The sequence below is a fragment of the Procambarus clarkii genome, chromosome 18 (assembly GCF_040958095.1).
Source record: "Procambarus clarkii isolate CNS0578487 chromosome 18, FALCON_Pclarkii_2.0, whole genome shotgun sequence".
NCBI lineage: Eukaryota > Metazoa > Arthropoda > Malacostraca > Decapoda > Cambaridae > Procambarus > Procambarus clarkii.
In genome coordinates this window covers 13,359,248-13,378,072 of record NC_091167.1, presented here as the reverse complement: position 1 = coordinate 13,378,072, position 18,825 = coordinate 13,359,248, and the positions used below count along the sequence as shown (strand labels likewise).

The 18,825-nt window shown below is 50.1% G+C and overlaps 1 protein-coding gene and 1 long non-coding RNA gene across 8 annotated transcripts in view; both read left to right on the top strand.

The window, feature by feature from the left end:
- Positions 1 to 18,825, top strand: part of LOC138365801 (uncharacterized) — a 266,841-nt gene that overhangs the window by 172,952 nt on the left and 75,064 nt on the right. The gene's annotated exons all lie outside the window — the stretch shown is intronic.
- The window catches only part of LOC123748088 (origin recognition complex subunit 3-like), an 81,346-nt gene that overhangs the window by 48,677 nt on the left and 13,844 nt on the right, over positions 1 to 18,825 (top strand). For 5 of the 6 annotated variants that reach the window (XR_011229012.1, XR_011229015.1, XR_011229013.1 and 2 more), the window contains one exon: positions 16,729 to 16,916. Coding sequence is in view for 1 of the 6 variants with exons in the window: in XM_069326272.1 (XP_069182373.1) it covers positions 16,729 to 16,916 (188 nt within the window). In the remaining 5 variants the exon portion in view is untranslated. Of the gene's footprint in view, positions 1 to 5,495; positions 5,647 to 16,728; positions 16,917 to 18,825 lie in introns of those variants that run through there. The other variant, XR_011229016.1, reaches the window with a different exon arrangement.

Below are 18,825 nucleotides of genomic sequence, written 5' to 3'. Positions count from 1 at the left end.
CGTGGTGAGGTCCGGGGCCCCCCCCTCCCCCTCCCGGGGAGGGAGGGCTGCGCAGACAACCGGCGCGGCAGTAAATTGATTGTTTGATTGTTTTCCTTGGGATTGTAGGGAGTTTTCTGCCTCTCTGTTCGGTTTTTGTTGTAGTTTTTTACCATGTGGGGTTTGTTTTGTTACGCCTACCTTTCTGGGTGCCTAACACCGGTCGATGGCAGATAAGGAAAACCCCCAACCATATGGGGTTTTCCAGGGCCATTGCCCCCTGAAACCTCTCTGAAGGGGCCAGGTTCTGGCGCTGGTCTCTGGTAGGTCTGAACTCCATAGCTAATGTCCCGGTCTAACATAACATACATTAGCCCGATAAGCTCCAGGGAGCCTCCGGGGCTCACCCAGAAAATGGCGTTTCATTACATTCAACGCTGGTTTTTTTGCTGTAATATTATTCAATAGTGTGTAGTTTGATATATTTATATAATAAAATGAGTGAATCATTGCTGTACTCAAAAATATGGTGTGCATATTGTTGATTCAATTATGTTCATCAATCAGTGAACAAATACTTTGTCGGTTATTACACTATAATCACAGGTTATATATAAGTATTTGCATGTTTTGTTCACTATAACGAACCACTAAGTAGCTATTATGAGTCAAAAAATAACGAGGAGTGACCGCCGTGACAGCCAGCCACTCGCGCCCTCCCTCCAGTCATCTGACTCACCCACATTCTCCTCCCACCATAATGTTTTTGCTATAATTCACTTTATACAGACGTTATATATAAGTATCTACATGTTTTGTTCACCATAACTGTATATCTAAGCTTGTATGGTGAGTAAAGGCACAAAGACGTAGTGAATTGAACGATATGGAAGAAAATGTAGAATAGAACCAGTGAAGAGTAGAGGTTCCATAGGCAAAATCAGAGAACACTGTATAAACATCAAAGGTCCGCGGTTGTTCAACGTCCTCCCAGCAAGCATAAGAAATATTGCCGGAACAACTGTGGACATCTTCAAGAGGAAACTAGATTTATTCCTCCAAGGAGTGCCGGACCAACCGGGCTGTGGTGGGTATGTGGGCCTGCGGGCCGCTCCAAGCAACAGCCTAGTGGACCAAACTCTCACAAGTCAAGCCTGGCCTCGGGCCGGGCTTGGGGAGTAGAACTACTCCCAGAACCCCATCAACCAGGTATCAACCAGGTAGGACCTCACACAGTCAGCTGATGGCTGCCGCCCTCAAGGCCAGACGCACTAATATTTCTCCTCCAACAATACTGTGTGGTGTTATTACGCTATATACACACATTATATATAAATATCTACCCGTTTTATTCACCATACTTGTACAAATAAACTGGTATGGTGCCCAAAGACCATCGTGGTAACCAGTAAACAACACCGTCGTCTGCACGGTGGCCACCGCCCTCACCAAAATGGCGGCTCCAAACCTTCTCTTGCTGTTTATACCCTCTATACACACGTTATATATAAGTATCTACATTTGTGTTTACCATAGCGAACCACTAAGCTGGTATGCTTAGTGCAGTCAATAAAAGGTGGCCACACACAGTCAAGACATCGCCACCACCCTCCCTCCCACAGCATTACTCCTCCCTCCATGGCGCACAGCGCTAAATATCACCACAATCCTGCTATTATCAGAACCCTGGTCAGTTTTATCACAGTCAGGGGTCTTCTGTAATAATATCATCGCTACATAATAGCATGAACAAGTATATTTTGGCATTTTTAGGCGATGCTGTGGTCACAAGCTGAACAGCAGTGCTGTTAGCTCATGCTGCGTGCGTCAGGCTTGGATGCTCACTCAATACCAATAACACCCGGGAGTTTGGCCCACAATTTTTTTTTTAAATGGCGTCTGTTTACAAGAGCCCTGATGAAGGTGTGGTGAACCCCGTGTATCCGCGGGCCGTTTAAATCTTGCGTAGTACTCCAACACGTCATATGACGTGATGCGCACTTTAAGGGTTAAACATAATACAGAGTACAAAACACAATCAAATGTACCCATAGTAGGAAAACAGCATGTAAAGGATTTGGGAATAATAATGTCTGACGACCTAATGTTTAAGGAGCATAACCAAGCAAATATTGCGACAGCCAGAAAAATGATAGGATGGATTACGAGAACTTTCAAATTCAGGGATCCCATCACAATAGTTGTACTCTTCAAGTCACTTGTGTTGTCCCGTCTTGAGTACTGCTCAGTACTCACTCACCCCTTCAGAGCAGGAGAGATTGCTGAAATAGAGGGAATACAGAGAACATATACAGTACGCATAGACGCAATAAAGCACCTAAATTATTGGGATCGTCTCAAAGCCCTCCAAATGTACTCACTAGAGAGAAGACGAGAGAGATATAAAATAATATACACCTGGAAGATACTGGAGGGCCAAGTACCAAATCTACACAGTAAAATAACAACATACTGGTGTAACACTGTAAAAGTGTTTGGTTTAGGTTAATACATACATAGAGTACATGAGTCACAGACAAGGATCGGAGAGGCGCCAGTTGTCTGCCTGAGACCTCACACCTCAAAGCGTTAATGACCCCAAGTGACCTGAGGTCAGATCATGATAATTTCACCTTGCTTCCGCTAAGCGTATAATTGGAGCCGGGTAGCCTTCAAACATGCCGACGTTTAAGGAGTGGCTTGGTAGTGCCGGAGGCTATCTACTTGTGGGCGGAGTTAGCTACTAGGTTCCCCAATATAAACTCGGAGAACTATCGAGCATAGAGCATTAAGAGACAGAACAGCAGACGAGAGCAGAGACGACGTCCCTAGCAGGGAGGCTGTCGGCCGGCAGGGGCGAGACAGTCTCTGTCAAGCTACAGACCCCCCCCCCCTCTCTATTCAACTTAGACTCAGTCCTCGGTGAGTGAACATTAAGGTGACTTGGTCGTGTTTTACAAGTGTTGTGTGATGATCAGGGGCAGTCAAGTTGTAGGGTTCTCGAATTCTTGGATGATGACTCACTTTGCATATTAAACTGGAACATTTTAATTGAATTGCTAAATTATGATACTTCATGTGAAATATAATTATGAATTTATTATTTAAATTGTGTTTAACTTTGTTCCCTAGAGATTTTGAGTTGAGGTGAGAAAGCCTCTGTGGTTACTGGTTTCATGATATTAACGAGTACATGTTTGGAGTTGATACATGGTACAGAGGGAACATACTAATAATGAACTCATGATAACATCTTTTGAGAATTTTGTGATACAGGCAAGTTCCATTCCTTGTCTTGTATGTAATGATCATGAATGGATGGTGGCAGCATTTCGTCTTCTACTATCTACTCTTCTACTTCTATCTACTCTTCTACTTCTACCTATCTACACCTCTCCCTCCACCCCCTCTCTAAACTCTCACTTTCAACTAATGACCCTCCTCGCTCCTCCCACCTCTCTACCTCTCACCCCAAACCCTCACTAATTACTTCACTTTTCATTTCTTTCCTTTCGTTTCCTCTTATACGTTTGTGGCAATGATTCTGTATTCTAGAGTTCTCTCTAGAGTTCCGGGTAGCTGATCCAGTTACGGCGCCTTGTAGTCTTAGCACCTAGGTAGTCAAATACCTAGGTTACAAGGTGTTGAACGAGAGAGGCTGCCTTAGGAACTCTGGAGGTGCTCTAGTATAGTTAGCTAACTGGGGACGGGATAACGGACTAGAGAGAGCTGTTTCCCCCGGCCTCGTTAGTTAACTGGGGGGGTGGAATAATGGACAAGATAGAGCTATTTCCCCCACCCCCGTTACACTGGAGTGAACGATATGGAAGAAAATGCAGAATAGAACCAGTGAAGAGCAGAGGTGCCATAGGCACAATCAGAGAACACTGTATAAACATCAGAGGTCTGCGGTTGTTCAACACCCTCCCAGCAAGCATAAGAAATATTGCCGGAACAACCGTGGACATCTTCAAGAGGAAACTAGATTTATTCCTCCAAGGAGTGCCGGACCAACCGGGCTGTGGTGGGTATGTGGGCCTGCGGGCCACTCCAAGCAACAGCCTGGTGGACCAAACTCTCACAAGTCAAGCCTGGCCTCGGTCCGGGCTTGGGGAGTAGAACTCCCAGAACCCCATCAACCAGGTATCAACCAACAGTGTTCTCTGATTGTGCCTATGGCACACCTGCGCTTCACTGGTTCTATTTTGCATTTTCTTCTATCTCGTTCACTCCAGTATGTTGTTATTTTACTGTGTAGATTTGGCACCTAGCCCTCTTGTATTTTCCATGTGTATATTATTTGATATCTATCTCGTCTCCTTTCTAGTGAGTACATTTGTAGAGCTTTAAGACGATCCCAATAATTAAGGTGCTTTATCGCGTCTATGTATGCCGTATGTTTTTCTGTATTCCCTCTATTTCAACAATCTCTCCTACTCTGAAGGGAGAAGTGAGTACTGAGCAGTACTCAAGACAGGACAGTACAAATGATTTGAATAGTACAACCATTTTGAGGGGATTCCTGGATTTGAAAGTTCTCATAATCCATCCTATCATTTTGAAATGTTTGGGCAGGCTGTTAAAATATTCCTTCTTGTTTAGTTCATTTTTACACAGCTTTGGGATGGGAAAATTTGCAATTTTCAGAGCGACATACAGTACCTGTATTTAGGATATTTCTGGAGTTTCTCAGGCAGAAAAGTCATTTAATATTTGCTGTGATCTCAGTGTTCTTTGGGTGGACTGTGCCACAAACTAGGGCAACACTAAGTGTTCCTCTAGTTCCCTTAGTTCCCCAAGCTTCACCCACAACTTCAAGCGTAGGTTAGACATATACAGTATATGAATGAGTTTGGGTGGGTATAAATAGGAGCTGCCTCGTATGGGCCAAAAGCCTTCTGCAGGTACCTTCATTCTTATGTTCTTATGTTCATTACTCGGATAAAATGGAATAGACATGATTTGCAGAATAGAAGTGATATTTTGTAGCGTTGAATGACTTCTTGTCCCAACACTGACAAGAAAAGTCTGTGATGCTATCACAGTATCTGACTTCTCATTCTTTGTTTTGTTCTGTTTTTCTGGGGGGAGCCCCGTCAGCTCCCCGGAGCTATCCAGGCTGATATTGCTAATATTTGACTCTGGCATCAGTCAGTGTGAATGGAGGTCTTTAGGCCTACCAGGGACCAGGAGCCAGAACCTGACCCCCTCAGAGAAGCACGAGGAGCAATGGCCTATAGAAACCCCTCATGTGGTTGGACACATTCTGTGTCTGCCGTTGACCAAGTCAGGCACCCAGAAAGGCAAGCATCCCAAAACAATCCTCTATTCTGGTTAAAAATTGCTACGGAGAGCCGAACTAGTGGACAGAACTCCCCAAACAAAAACGAGCATGACGTCACCACGTCACCGCGCTGCCATCTGCGCAGCTTTCCCCCCTCCCCAGGAGGGGGAATGGGGAGCCCCAGACCCCTCCTGTCGGCTACCCAAGACCCCCAGTTCTCAGGCTGATGTGCTTGGAGAAAGTCGTGTGCTCTGGCTCCTGCATTGGTGCTCGGCTCTGTGCCTGTGTGGTGTGGTGGCTGTCTTATTGGGGGTGCGCAAGCCAGAAATAATTCTTCAGTACTCGGGCTACATGCGCCTAGATTTACTTTCCCTAGGTGCCCGGTAAGTACTGTCCTTGGGGCTTGGAGCCTCCTTCCACAAGTTCCTTGGGTGTTTGCTGCTCAGCTTTTGGCCGCCCTTTGTGTGCTTCAGTGTTCTGTCATCCTTGTTCACCTTAGGGTAAGAGGCAGTTTGTATTGGTAGGGGCGCAGTGTTCTGTCATCCTTGTTCACCTTAGGGTAAGAGGCAGTTTGTATTGGTAGGGGCGCAGGGTTCTGGCATTCTTGTTCACCTTAGGGTAAGAGGCAGTTTGTATTGGTAGGGGCGCAGGGTTCTGGCATTCTTGTTCACCTTAGGGTAAGAGGCAGTTTGTATTGGTAGGGGCGCAGGGTTCTGTGCAGCTAGTTTCACCTCTCATAGCGGCGCAGGGTTCTGTGCAGCTAGTTTCACCTCTCATAGGGGCGCAGGGTTCTGTGCAGCTAGTTTCACCTCTCATAGGGGCGCAGGGTTCTGTGCAGCTAGTTTCACCTCTCATAGGGGTGCAGGGTTCTGTGCAGCTAGTTTCACCTCTCATAGGGGTGCAGGGTTCTGTGCAGCTAGTTTCACCTCTCATAGGGGCGCAGGGTTCTGTGCAGCTAGTTTCACCTCTCATAGGGGCGCAGGGTTCTGTGCAGCTAGTTTCACCTCTCATAGGGGCGCAGGGTTCTGTGCAGCTAGTTTCACCTCTCATAGGGGCGCAGGGTTCTGTGCAGCTAGTTTCACCTCTCATAGGGGCGCAGGGTTCTGTGCAGCTAGTTTCACCTCTCATAGGGGCGCAGGGTTCTGTGCAGCTAGTTTCACCTCTCATAGGGTCGCAGGGTTCTGTGCAGCTAGTTTCACCTCTCATAGGGGCGCAGGGTTCTGTGCAGCTAGTTTCACCTCTCATAGGGGTGCAGGGTTCTGTGCAGCTAGTTTCACCTCTCATAGGGGTGCAGGGTTCTGTGCAGCTAGTTTCACCTCTCATAGGGGCGCAGGGTTCTGTGCAGCTAGTTTCACCTCTCATAGCGGCCGGCTCTGTTCCGCCTGGGTAACTGTGCTCTTGCGGGGTTTTGTTTTTCTTTTTGTTTTCCCTGCTTAGTGGGGGGTCTGCCTTTTGTTGTTGACCCTAGTGTGTCTGTTCTGGTGGTACCTCCTGCATGGCTCCCGTGAGTGTACACGTCCCAGGGGTTCAGTTATTTAGAAAGTTGTTTGGTGGACTTGGAAGCCGGTTAACAGTACCCTGCCTGGGCTTCCCTGAGCGTGTGTTCCGTCTCAGGACCCTGGGAATCCCCACGATGGCGCGTGGGTCCGATGGATGTGACCCCTGAGTTTCCCCTTCGCTTTGTGCGAGTTTGAGGGTTGCTCTGTCCCCTTGTCTCGGTGACTATCATTATTTTTGTCTCCATCACACTGCCTGCTGGGTCAGCGACACTTTCGACCCGGAGTCTTGCGAGTTTTGTTGCTTGCTGGTGACTCGGTTTATCAAGTCTATTGATGACGATATTCAGGTACAAGCAGTGCAAGCGTTGCATGTTAGGTTTCGGTTGTTGCAACGCACTAGTTTGGTTGCTGACCCGGAAGCCCCGAGGCTGCCCCGTTTTGGTTATAGGGACCCGAACTTTGGGATGTTGTTCACTTCGGCCTTGGTCAAGGGGGTCCGCACCCCTTTGTCCCTCCTCTGCTGTGGTTCGGTCTGGTCCCCTCCCTCCCTTGCATCCGGCTCCAAAACATCTGAGGGTTTCGGGGTCAAGCAGGGTTTAGGTAGTGTTGAGACTCGGGGGGTGCCCCTTCTGGGTTGGCGACGGAGGCATTCAAGTCATTCCTCCCTGCCGAAGCGTCTGGGTCTGACCAGTCGGTCCCTCTTCTTTTGGGTTCTACGGCTGCGCCAGCCTTTTCTTTTGAGGCCGAGGCTTTGGGAGATGACTCGGCCCCGGATCCTGATGTGGTGGTTCCCGGGGCTGGGGAGGGACCGACTTGGGGGCCTTGGGCCCCGTTGGACCCCCGCCTGGGTTTTTCTACCCCTGTGAGCGGGGCTTACTGTTACAAGGAGTAGGGTTTTCTCCCCCCCCCCTCTTTGTACGAGTTGGATTTGGTGTCTGACCCTTCTCGGGTTCGGTTCCGTGTCCCTTCGGGTCCCTCCGTCTTTCCAGAGGTTTTCGGCTTCCTGCATCTCGCCTCCTGTGGTGCAGGAGACCTTTGCGGCTTACCTCCTGCGCGACCCAAATTACACCTTTATCATGGATCCGTCTACGTTCAGGTTTGGGTCTTCGTTTCCCTACTGGATTCTGTACGAGGATCCGGATTCGTCCCCGCTGGTGGACTGTCCTGTGTTTGCTTTGGAGATTTGGCATACCTTCTGCCATTCCCACACGCTTGAGTGGCGTGAGGTGTTGACGGTGGTCCAGGTTTTCCTGGAGGGGCGAGTTTGAGCACCTCAATGAGTGCTTGTTGGCCCCTGCTCCTCCTCTGGATTTGGGTGTCATGCAGCTTCACATGCAGGTTCCCTCCCTTTTGGCTGCACTGGTTGCTGAAGACTTGCACGCTCGTGGTCTGCTGGCCTCGGCTTTGCGTTTCTTTTCCCTTCTGGAGTTGTCTTTGGACTGGCTTGAGGAGGATTTAGAGGAGCTTGGGGCCGTTCCTGGGTCTGGTGCCTTGGGCTCGGCGGCACTTGTGTTGGCTGCCTTGTTGTAGCTGTTTACGCTGATCCTGCAGGATGCAGAGTCGCTGTTTTATGCCTCCTGGCTCGCGTGTCGGCAGGCGGTGCTTGCTTCTTGCTTGGAATCTGCTTGGGCCCTGGCTCTTAGAATGTCTATGCCTTTTTGTTCCCTGCTGTTTGCCGATTCTGCGGTGACTTCTGCTAGCTGTCATCCGATGTCCGACTTGTTGGTTCTCCAGGGATCCCAGGGGGATCGTGCCAGGTCTCGGGGTTCCGCTTGTCGTGGTAGGCCACTGGTGCCAGTTTCGTTGTGGCGTCACCTTCAGAACCGTCTTCATCTGGTCGGCGCGGTGTTTGCTCTGTGCGCAGGTCGGGTTCTTGTAAGGGGCATCGACGCTTTCGCAGTTTGTCCCATTGACAGGGTGATAGGGGAAGAGGCTTGCTCTGTTCGCTCATACCTGGTCCCACAATTTGTGGGCTTTTCAGGTAAAAATGCAGTATTTTTACCGGGAAGTTCAAAAGTGAATATGTTAACAATTTTTAGTACCACAACCAACATAATTTAAATTCCACACACACTATAATTAGTGTGTGGCTGGCTGGTAGGTGGGTGAGGCAAGTGGGTGAACTGACAGGGAGGGAGGAAGGGCTGGATGAATAGATGGATTTTCAACTGGCTGGTAGGCAGGCACATAACATTCAGAGACCCACCACACCCCACACCCACAACCACATTCAGAGACTCGCCACACCCACTCCAGATCCCCCACACCCACTCCAGCCTTCCTGTGTGCTTGCATAATCCCTTCCAATGGCTCCCTCCTTCCCTCCCTCCCAACCCTCGAGAACACTCAATTATCCCCCTTCTACCCATGCTATATCCCCATCCTCCCCTCCTAGCTCTTCCGGAATGGGATGAATGAGGGCATGGCATGGGTAGAGGGGGAGGATTGAGTGTTCACAAGGATGGTAGATGGAGAGTGGCAGGGAGGGAAAGATGGAGTCAGGCAGTGATGGAGGCAGGCAGTGATGGAGGGAGGGAAAGATGGAGGCAGGGAGGGAGGGAGGGAGGGCGGCATCTCAAAATCCCACACAAATACACACACACACACCCACTTGCCCATACACACCCCCCACATCCCATACTCACCCCCCACGTCACACACACATCCCAAACCCCCACATCACACACACATCCCAAACCCCCACACAAATACACTCACATCCCTACACACCCCTATACACCCCCACACCCACCCACACCCCCACCCCCCTACACACTCCACACTCACCCACACACATGCACTCCACATCCACCCACACCCCTACACACACCCCTATACACCCCACACCCACCCACACACATGCACTCCACATCCACCCACACCCCCTACACACACCCCTATACACCCCACACCCACTCACCTACACAAACACACCCACCAGATCCCTACACAAACACATCCACCAGATCCCACACTCGGCCCCTCCCACACACACACACACACCCCACACCAACCTACACATACACACACCCACCACATCCCAGACAGTCCCTCCCAACTCACCCTCTCTCCAACACCCCCTACCCTGAAACCAGCCACCTCAACACCTCCCATACCCTGCATCTCAAGCCACTGCTACAGTATGACCCAATGCCTAACTGCATTATCTTACGAAACCTTCGGTTATCCAAATTCCTTTTCTGATATGGTGAAGTTTTTATCCGGCTTCAAAAACAGCCGAATAACCCAAAGATTCGGTAAAGTGGGCTTCGCACAAGCGAGCTTATACAGTACTATAATAATAATAATATGATATGTGATGCAGTAGTAGTGTCTTTAGAAAGATGCTAAGGTGAGAGTTTACCAAAATTGTACCCCCTCCCCGCTCAGCTCGTTGTCGCCGTCTGGGGGCTTAGTGGGCGGCTGCCGGAGTGTGATGCTCCTTGGGGCAGTCCTCTGTCCTTTTCTAGCCTTGTGCTCCTGCTGCCGTCCTCTCCAATTCTGCTGGGCATCTTTTCCTTTTCCTTCTGTTTCGTTTTTCTCCCCCCTCTTCTCCTATCTGCTTGCCGTTTCCTGCCGACCTTTTGCTCGTTCTGGTTCTTCCCTTGGACTTCTTCTACTTTAACGCCCGGGTGCTTGAGGAGGCATACTCTTGCACCCGTAGAACTGCAGTACCCGACGTCGAGAGCGAGGGGAACCTTTTATTGTCAATCCCCACTTCGTCACTGAACCCGATCTCGACGGACTGTCGGTTTCTTAAGGTGGCGTTTGTGGGGCGTATACTCACGACGCACCCCTAGGAGGCCCCGACAAGATCGGCGATAGCTTCTTGTTGGGTGTCCTGCCTCTAATTGTGGCTCCGTGGTGGGTGTGGGGGCACATTCGTGAGTGAATTCGTAATTTCGTCAAGATGATAACCCCTGTCTCGGCTGCTTCTGGCTTACCTTTTCAGGCTCGTGGGGTGGGCGACCAAGCCCCCGAGTCGGTCCGTATTGGAAGACCGGGCTCTGTAGCCTCCGCTGCATTGGGCCCCGACCTTGCTCCTCCTTTGGCCTCTCTGACTCCTTTCCCTGGCTCCCCTCCCTCCTCTGTGGTTGGGTCGAGCCCCAAGCCCCCAGTGGTGACTACCTCGTCCCCTGGCGCGGCTCCTTCTCTAGTTGTAACTACTGCGCCTTTTAACCCCTCTCTCTCTGGGGGTTCTCACCGCCGTTCTCGTCACGGCCGCCCTCGCTCGATTCCTTCCAGTTCTGCTACCTATCAAGCCTTGTTTGGTCCCGCTTCGTGGGCCAAATATTTTGATCTCCTCCCTCTTGACACTGCGCCTCCTGACGATTTCTCCCTTCATCGACATCTCATTGATTCCGTGGATGCCTCCATTACTTTTAACCCCACTCGTCTCGGTACGCGTGTCGTTGCTGCTCCTTCTCAGGATGCTGCTTCCCGCTTGGCTGCCTTATCCTGCCTTGGCGAGACCCCCGTTCGGGTCTCGAAGAACGTTCAGTTGAATGCCAGTGTTGGCACTATTTTGCTCCCGCCCCATGTTGCGACCGGTGTTCGGGACCTACGCGACTGCCACGACGATATTCGACATATCCTCGCTGCCCAGGGCCATTCTATTCTCCAGGTGGACACGTTTACTCGTCCCCCTCGTGGTAGTCGCCGTCAACCCCTCCGGGTTGTGAAGATTACCTTTGATGGTAGGACCCTTCCACCCTCTGTCATTCTTGCTGGTGCCAGGTGCTCTGTCCAGGAGTACATTCCTTCTCCTCGGCTCTGCAACAAGTGCTGGAGGTTTGGGCATGGTGCCCTCCGCTGCTCCGGGACTGTCTCTCTCTGTCCTTTGTGTGGTGGCGAAGGTCACTCTAAGTCGGAGTGCGCTTCTCCCCAGGCTCGTTGCCTCAACTGCGGTGAGGCCCATCCTACCTTCTCCCGTGCGTGTGTCCATTACAAGCTTGAGGCAGCCGTCCTCAACTTGAAGCACCGGGAGCGTTTATCTTTTCCTGAGGCGAGGCGCCAGGTTCGCCGGCTCCCGCCTTATGCTAATATCTCTTATGCTCGCGTGTTGCGCTCTTCCTCTCCTCGTCCTTCCCGCCTTCCTCAGACTCACAACCGTTTCCAGGCCTTGGACCCTGCTGCGCCCACTGCCCCCTCCTCTGTCTCTTTGGGTTCTCTCCCGAAGGATCCTCCTCCTGGTCCTCTGTCTGGGATTCCCCTTCCTTCTACCCGGTCTGTCGTGTCTTCTGTGTCTCCTTCCTCGTCCCCCTCCGATCCTCCTTCCCATCCTCTTCCTCCATCTATCGGCTCTCCCCGCCGCCTGTCGGTGCGGGCGGATGTCCATCGCTCTCCTAACGGCCGTCGTGTGTGCTCTCGTTCGGCTTCTCCTGTTGAGACACTGGAATCCGTTGCCCGGTACGTAGTTGCTGGGACACCGGTCTCTTTAAGTCAGAAGCGTAAGCCTGGCTCCTCTCCTTCCTCTTCCCCGGCGGGTAAGAAGGCTTCGCTTTCTTCCTCAGCTCCTCCTTCTGGCTCTGTTGCTCCTTCCACTCCCGTTTCAGTGCTTGTGCCCCCTGTTCCCGCTATGGAGGTTTCTTTGGCCCCTGCTTCCCTTTCGGTTGCTGCTCTTGCTGGGGTGCGCTCCTCTCTTTCTACTCCCCCTCTTCCTGCTGCTGTCCTTGACTGCTCCTCTCCGTTGTCTCCTCCTCCTCCTCCTCCTCCGGACCCTGCCCGCCCACCTCTGATCTGTTCTCCCGTTTCCTTCCCTCCGTCTTTGCTCAGTTTACCCATGCCCCCTAACCCTGACTTTGCTGACCCTGGTCCCGACCCTGATATCCTTTAACGTGCTCTGTTGGTCTTTCGCCTGTTTCTTCCTTGTTCTCTGTTTTTGTCCTTTCTCTTCTCGTCGTTGTCCATTCTTCAATGGAACGTTCGAGGTTATTACGCCAATTTCCTCGAACTCCAACTTCTGGTTTCGCGGTTTTCGCCCCTTTGTGTCTGTCTCCAGGAGCCGATGCTTGGTGCTCGTCCTGGTCGTTTTCGTGGCTATTCCTTTCTCTCCCCCCCCCCCAGCCATTGCTGGGGCTTCTAATTCTTCTGCTCTCTTGATTCGGGCTGATGTTCCCTTTGTTCCTTTACTTTTTCCTTCGCCTCTCCATTGTTCTGCTGCTCGTATCTTTGTGGGGAAATGGTACACAGTTTGTTCCATTTATCTCCCCCCGAGTGTCCCGCTCTCTCTTCCTGATTTGAAACACCTCCTAGACTCCTTGCCGGAGCCTGTGCTCCTGCTGGGTGACTTCAATTGTCGTCATTCTCTTTGGGGTGACGTTCTGACGAATACCCGGGGTCGCCTCCTTGAGCCGTTTCTCCTCTCTTCTTCCCTGTCTCTTCTGAATTCTGGTGAGCCCACTCATTTGGACTCTCGAACTCGTACCCTTTCTTGTCTTGATCTTTCTCTCTGCTCTTCTTCTCTTTACTTAGATTTCACATGGCAGGTTCTTGATGACCTCCATGGAAGTGATCATTTCCCCATCCTTGTTTCCTTTTTCTCTTTTCGCCCTTCCCTCTCTTTCCCTAGGTGGCAGTTTGCTAAGGCGGACTGGACCCTATTTTCCCTCAGTGCTACTCTCTCTGACCTCTCCCTTCTGCCCCTCTCTCGCGCTCTCCTCCTTTTTCATGACACTGTCTTCGACGCTGCCCTCCGCTCTATTCCTCGCTCTTCCTCTCGGGGTCCACGGAAGTGCGTTCCCTGGTGGAATGCGGACTGTGCTCGGGCTGTCCGCTGTAAGCGTGCAGCCTGGAAGAAGCACCGCCGTAGGCAGACGACCGATTCTTTTCTTTTCTTTCGGAAAGCGAGTGCGGTGGCCCGTAGGGCCATCCGTACGGCTAAACGTGAATGTTGGGCATCTTATGTCTCGACAATTACGTCCGAAACCCCTCTGGCCCAGATCTGGAAGCGTATCCGCAAGATAGCGGGTAAGTTCGTTCCCGATGTTTCACTGGTCCTTCACCTCCATGATACTCTTGTGGCGGACCCGTTGCAGGTCGCTTCCGAACTGGGTTCCCACTTTTCTTCTGTTAGCTCTGGTCTTCATCTTCCCCAATCTTTCCTTCTTCGTAAACCTGTCCTTGAGTCTCGTCCTTTAGATTTCTGCACTCATCTTCAGCTTCCCTATAATGATCCCTTCTCTCTCTCTGAACTTCGTTCTGCCCTGGCCCTCTGCGGTTCTACGGCGGCGGGCTCCGATGGTATTCATTATGAGATGCTTCGCCATCTCCCTCCGAGCACGTCTCAGTATTTACTGAGTCTGTATAATCGGATCTGGGAGTCGTCGTCAGTCCCTGAGGACTGGCTCGATGCCGTTGTCCTCCCTGTTCGCAAACCGGGGTCTCTGGGTACTTCCCCTAAGGACTTTCGCCCTATTGCTCTCACAAGTTGTGTCTGCAAACTCTTTGAACGTATGGTTAACGTTCTTCTGATGTGGTTCCTAGAACACCATCACCTCCTCTCCCCTTCTCAATTTGGTTTCCGCAAGTGCCGCAGCACGACTGATGTCCTGGTGAACTTGGAGGTCTATATACGTACTGCTTTTGCTGCGAAGACCTCCGTTGTTGCCGTCCTTTTTGACCTAGAAAAGGCTTACGACACCACTTGGCGTTATCATATCCTATCTCAACTTCATTCTTTTGGCCTTCGTGGTCATCTCCCTCTCTTTCTCCGCAGCTTCCTCTCTCGTCGTTCCTTTCGGGTGCGCCTTGGTACCGCTCTCTCTCCCTCTTTTCAGCAATACGAAGGTGTGCCCCAGGGTAGTGTTCTGAGCACTACTCTTTTTCTGGTTGCCCTCAATGGTCTTCTTTCCTCTCTTCCTTCTGGTGTCTTCTCCGCTCTCTATGTCGATGATCTTACCCTTTGTTGTCAGGGTGATGATTCGCCTCTCCTTCAACGCCGGCTTCAACTTGCGATTGATGCCGTGTCGTCTTGGGCCACAGGTCATGGCTTCAAGTTCTCTACTTCTAAGACTTGTGCCATGACTTTTACGCGGAAACGGGTTGTTCTTCGTCCCTCTTTGTCACTTTATGGTCATCCCCTTGAATACAAAGATTCCGCGAAGCTTTTGGGGTTATTCCTTGACACTCATTTGTCTTGGTCTCCCCATATCTCTTACCTCCGTGTTGAGTGCTCTAAGTCCCTTACCCTCCTTCGGGTCTTGTCCCATACTTCTTGGGGGGCAGATAGGCGCACTCTCCTTGCTTTACATTCCTCTCTCGTCCTGTCTAAGCTCGATTATGGTTGCCCTGCTTACTCGTCTGCTTCTCCTTCTACTCTTCGCCGTCTTGATGCTTTGCACCATACTGGGTTGCGCCTCAGTTCTGGTGCCTTTCGTTCGACTCCCGTCCTTAGCTTGTATGTTGACACTGGCTTCCTGTCTCTCCAGGACCGCCGTGATCGCTACTGTCTTCGCTATCTTGCGCGGTCCTTGCAACATCCTTCCTCTCGTCTCTGTCGTGCTTTAACTTTTACCCCTCCTGCGGTTCCTGTTCCTCTTCACCACCTCCCTCTTTCTGTCCGGTTATCTCGCCTGCAGGATTCTCTTTCCGTTCGTATTTCTGATGTTTCTCCTCGTGTTGTTCCTTCTTTGCCCCCGTGGAGGGTCCCTCTTCCGCGGTTTTGTACATCCTTGACTCGTATCACTAAAGCTTTTACCCCTCCTACAGTTCTAAAACGCCTTTTCCTCGAGCACTTTTCTTCTCACTCCCGCTCCGTTTCTGTCTTCACCGATGGGTCTAAGTCAGCGGACGGTGTTGGCTACTCTGTTGTTTTTCCTGATCGCACTTATATGTGTCGCTTGCCTCCGGAGACTAGCATCTTTACAGCGGAACTTTATGCTATTCTCTATGCTCTTCGTCTCCTGCTTTCTCGTTGTCAGTCTTCCTTTGTGGTTGTTGTTGACTCTCGTAGTGCCCTCATGGCTCTCGGGTGCTTTAATCCAGTTCATCCGGTAGTTGTCGAGATCCAGCATTGGCTGTTTCTCGTTCACAGTAAATTTAAGTCGGTTGAGTTTTGTTGGGTTCCCAGCCATATTGGCGTGTCTTTAAATGAGCGTGCGGATGCTGCCGCTAAGGAAGCTGTCCGCTCTTGTCCCATCTCTCGTAAAGGCATTCCGTATTCCGACTTTTACCCGGTTATCCATTCCTCAGTCCTTACCCGTTGGCAGGCTTCTTGGTTGTCTGTTACTGGTAACAAGCTACGTACTCTTAAATGTTGTGTTTCCTCGTGGCCGTCCTCCTTCCACCGTAACCGGCGGTGGGAAACAGCTCTAGCGAGGTTGCGTATTGGCCATACTCGCTTAACCCATGGTCACTTGATGGAGCGCCGCCCTGCTCCTTATTGTCCTAGTTGCATTGTCCCTCTTACGGTCGTGCATGTCCTTCTTGAATGTCCTGACTTCCAGGACGAGCGTGTGTCTTGCTTTCCGACCGCCCCTCGCGGTCACCTGTCCCTCGATAGAATTCTTGGTGACTCGGATACTTTTGATATCGTTCGCCTTATGCGTTTTTGTTCTCGTATTGGCATCCTTGGTGATATTTAGCGCCCTCTGATTATTTTGCGTATTTGATGGTGCTACATAGCCTTCCCGGTTTGGTGCCTTCTTTTGATAATTACTTACTTACTTACCAAAATTGTATTAGTCACATGTTGATCTCTTGGTATGGACTACACAAGCTCACATCTACTTACCCATGATGAGTAAAATTCAAGGCTGCTAAACATAAAAAAAAATCCATTCTTGTTAATTTGGTAACGCCAGATGAGAGAAAGCTGCTCATTTAGAGACACAGATCTGTTGCTACTCTGATCTAATCAATAAATCTACATCATTTCTTTAGATGTTATCATTTATACATTGTAAATAGTGTCCAGTTACATCTGAGATATTTATAAATATCATTCATTTGTATTGTGTGTTTCAGTGCGATTGTTGTCAGCTGGAGGAGCCGTCAAGCGTGGTGACAACCTTACCAGACGTCAGCGTGGTCTACAAGCTTCACTTGGAGTGTGGGCGCCTCATCAATTTGTATGACTGGCTTCAGGCCTATATTTCAGTGGCTGATCCAGAGGAAGATACATCCAGCAAGAATGCAATAGATCAGAGACTTCAGTATCCTTTTCTTACTGTTTAACCTATTAAAGTATTTACTAGTACATCCATGTTATTGACATAAGTATAAATGCAAATATAGTGATTGTGCAGTAAAACACAGAAGTAAGAATAGAACTTCTCCTTGCATATAGAACACCTTTATGTTAGGGAGAAGGTAGTGGGTAGTAGGAAAGATTTTGTTAATTAGCATCCCAAGAAAAATGTGTGCGAGGGTGTATGTTGAGAGAGTAACAGAGAACAAAGAATAGGATAGGGAAGGAACAACGTATGTTTTGGAAGGGAAGAACGTGTATAAAACATTTATTTACCCTGAAAATGGTTACTGCAAAGTTTCTTGTTAAGGGGACACCAGCGTTGAATGCAATGAAATGCCTCTTTCAAGGAAGAGTCCCAGTAGCTCCCTGAAGCTATCTCGCCGAGATGGCTTCCTACTATTGGGACACATGAGCCCATTTGGCCTACCAAGGACCAGAGCCAGAACGTGTCTCCTTCACAGATACACAGAGAGCAGAGTCATATTGTCATCACCCCACGAGGAAAGCATCCAGAAAGTCACTTAAGCTATACAGACGGCTGCAAGTTTCATAGCACTTGAGGCAATGAGACGGCCAAACAACTTTGCAATCTGCTCAGGAGAAACAGTGAACCATTCAAACTAGCATAAACCCATTAATGCCTCTAGTTGCCCCCAGGTGACCCAGAGCCCCAGCTCACAGCTGACTCTATAGCCAGTCTAGAGCCTAACCAATGAACCTGGTATGGAAGGAGAGAGGGAGCAAGGGCTCTACTCAAGAGGCATTTTATTACTTTCAATGCTGTTTTCTGGGAGGAATGCCTTGGTGCCTCCCTGAAGCTAACAAACCAGAGAGAAAAGGAATCAAGAGACATGCCAGAGAGTAGGAGAGATGGCAAATACTATCACAAAGAAGAGATAACAGGCTGGGAACCTTGTCCAGCAATACACACACACGATTGACAAGGATGAACAGCAAGAACCAAACAAGGGCACCACAGGACCCTGTCTGAACACCAGAACCCCGAGCCTAGAAAAATAACCCATTCCATGGGTGAGAAAACTGCAGCCAGCACAGAGTACAAATTAACACCACGGGCCCCCCGAGGGCAGACTATAGGCAGACCTGCCATGAAAACACTGCCAAGAACTAGAGGAAAATGAGCCTCAGAACAGGGACCAAAGAAAACAGGGTCAACTAACATGGTAGCCACTGTGACAGAACTGATGGCACAGAGGCAGTGGCAAAATGCCACTAGTTGGTATAACAAATGCTGCATCCCCCTAGGTGGATAAGAAACAAGCCCTCTCCCACCCATTCCACTTCCGGAGAAGAGTACAAACTCGCCAGTCTCTCAGCCGGAGGCGAGAGTCAACATAAATGCCACTCCATATAGTAATGAGAAGACTCCAGACTGAACGGGCAACCATGAACCGAGGAGGGGAAAGAAAGACCAAAACCTCAAGAGACTAAGACTGATCAGAAGGAGCATGAGCCAGTCGGAGGAGAACAAATGTCAGAGACAACTTGCAGAATGATGCCCCAAAACTGTAATGACGCCGAACACAATCAACAGCAGCACCGCCAACACCAAACAGCAGCACCGCCAACACCAACACCAAACAGCAAGAGGAAACAGAATCAGGCAGCAGCAGCTAAACTCAAGAGAGGCACAACACTTGGAACGGAACCCCAGAGAGTACACCAGAAGAGAAGGAGCAGGGACAGAAGAGAAGGAGCAGGGACAGAAGAGAAGGAGCAGGGACAGAAGAGGAGGAGCAAGGACAGAAGAGGCAAATGAGCACCAGACAACATACACCTACCATGAAGAGAGACACAGGTGGGACACCAATAACACAACCAACTGCTCACAATGCAAATGGCAAAGACCT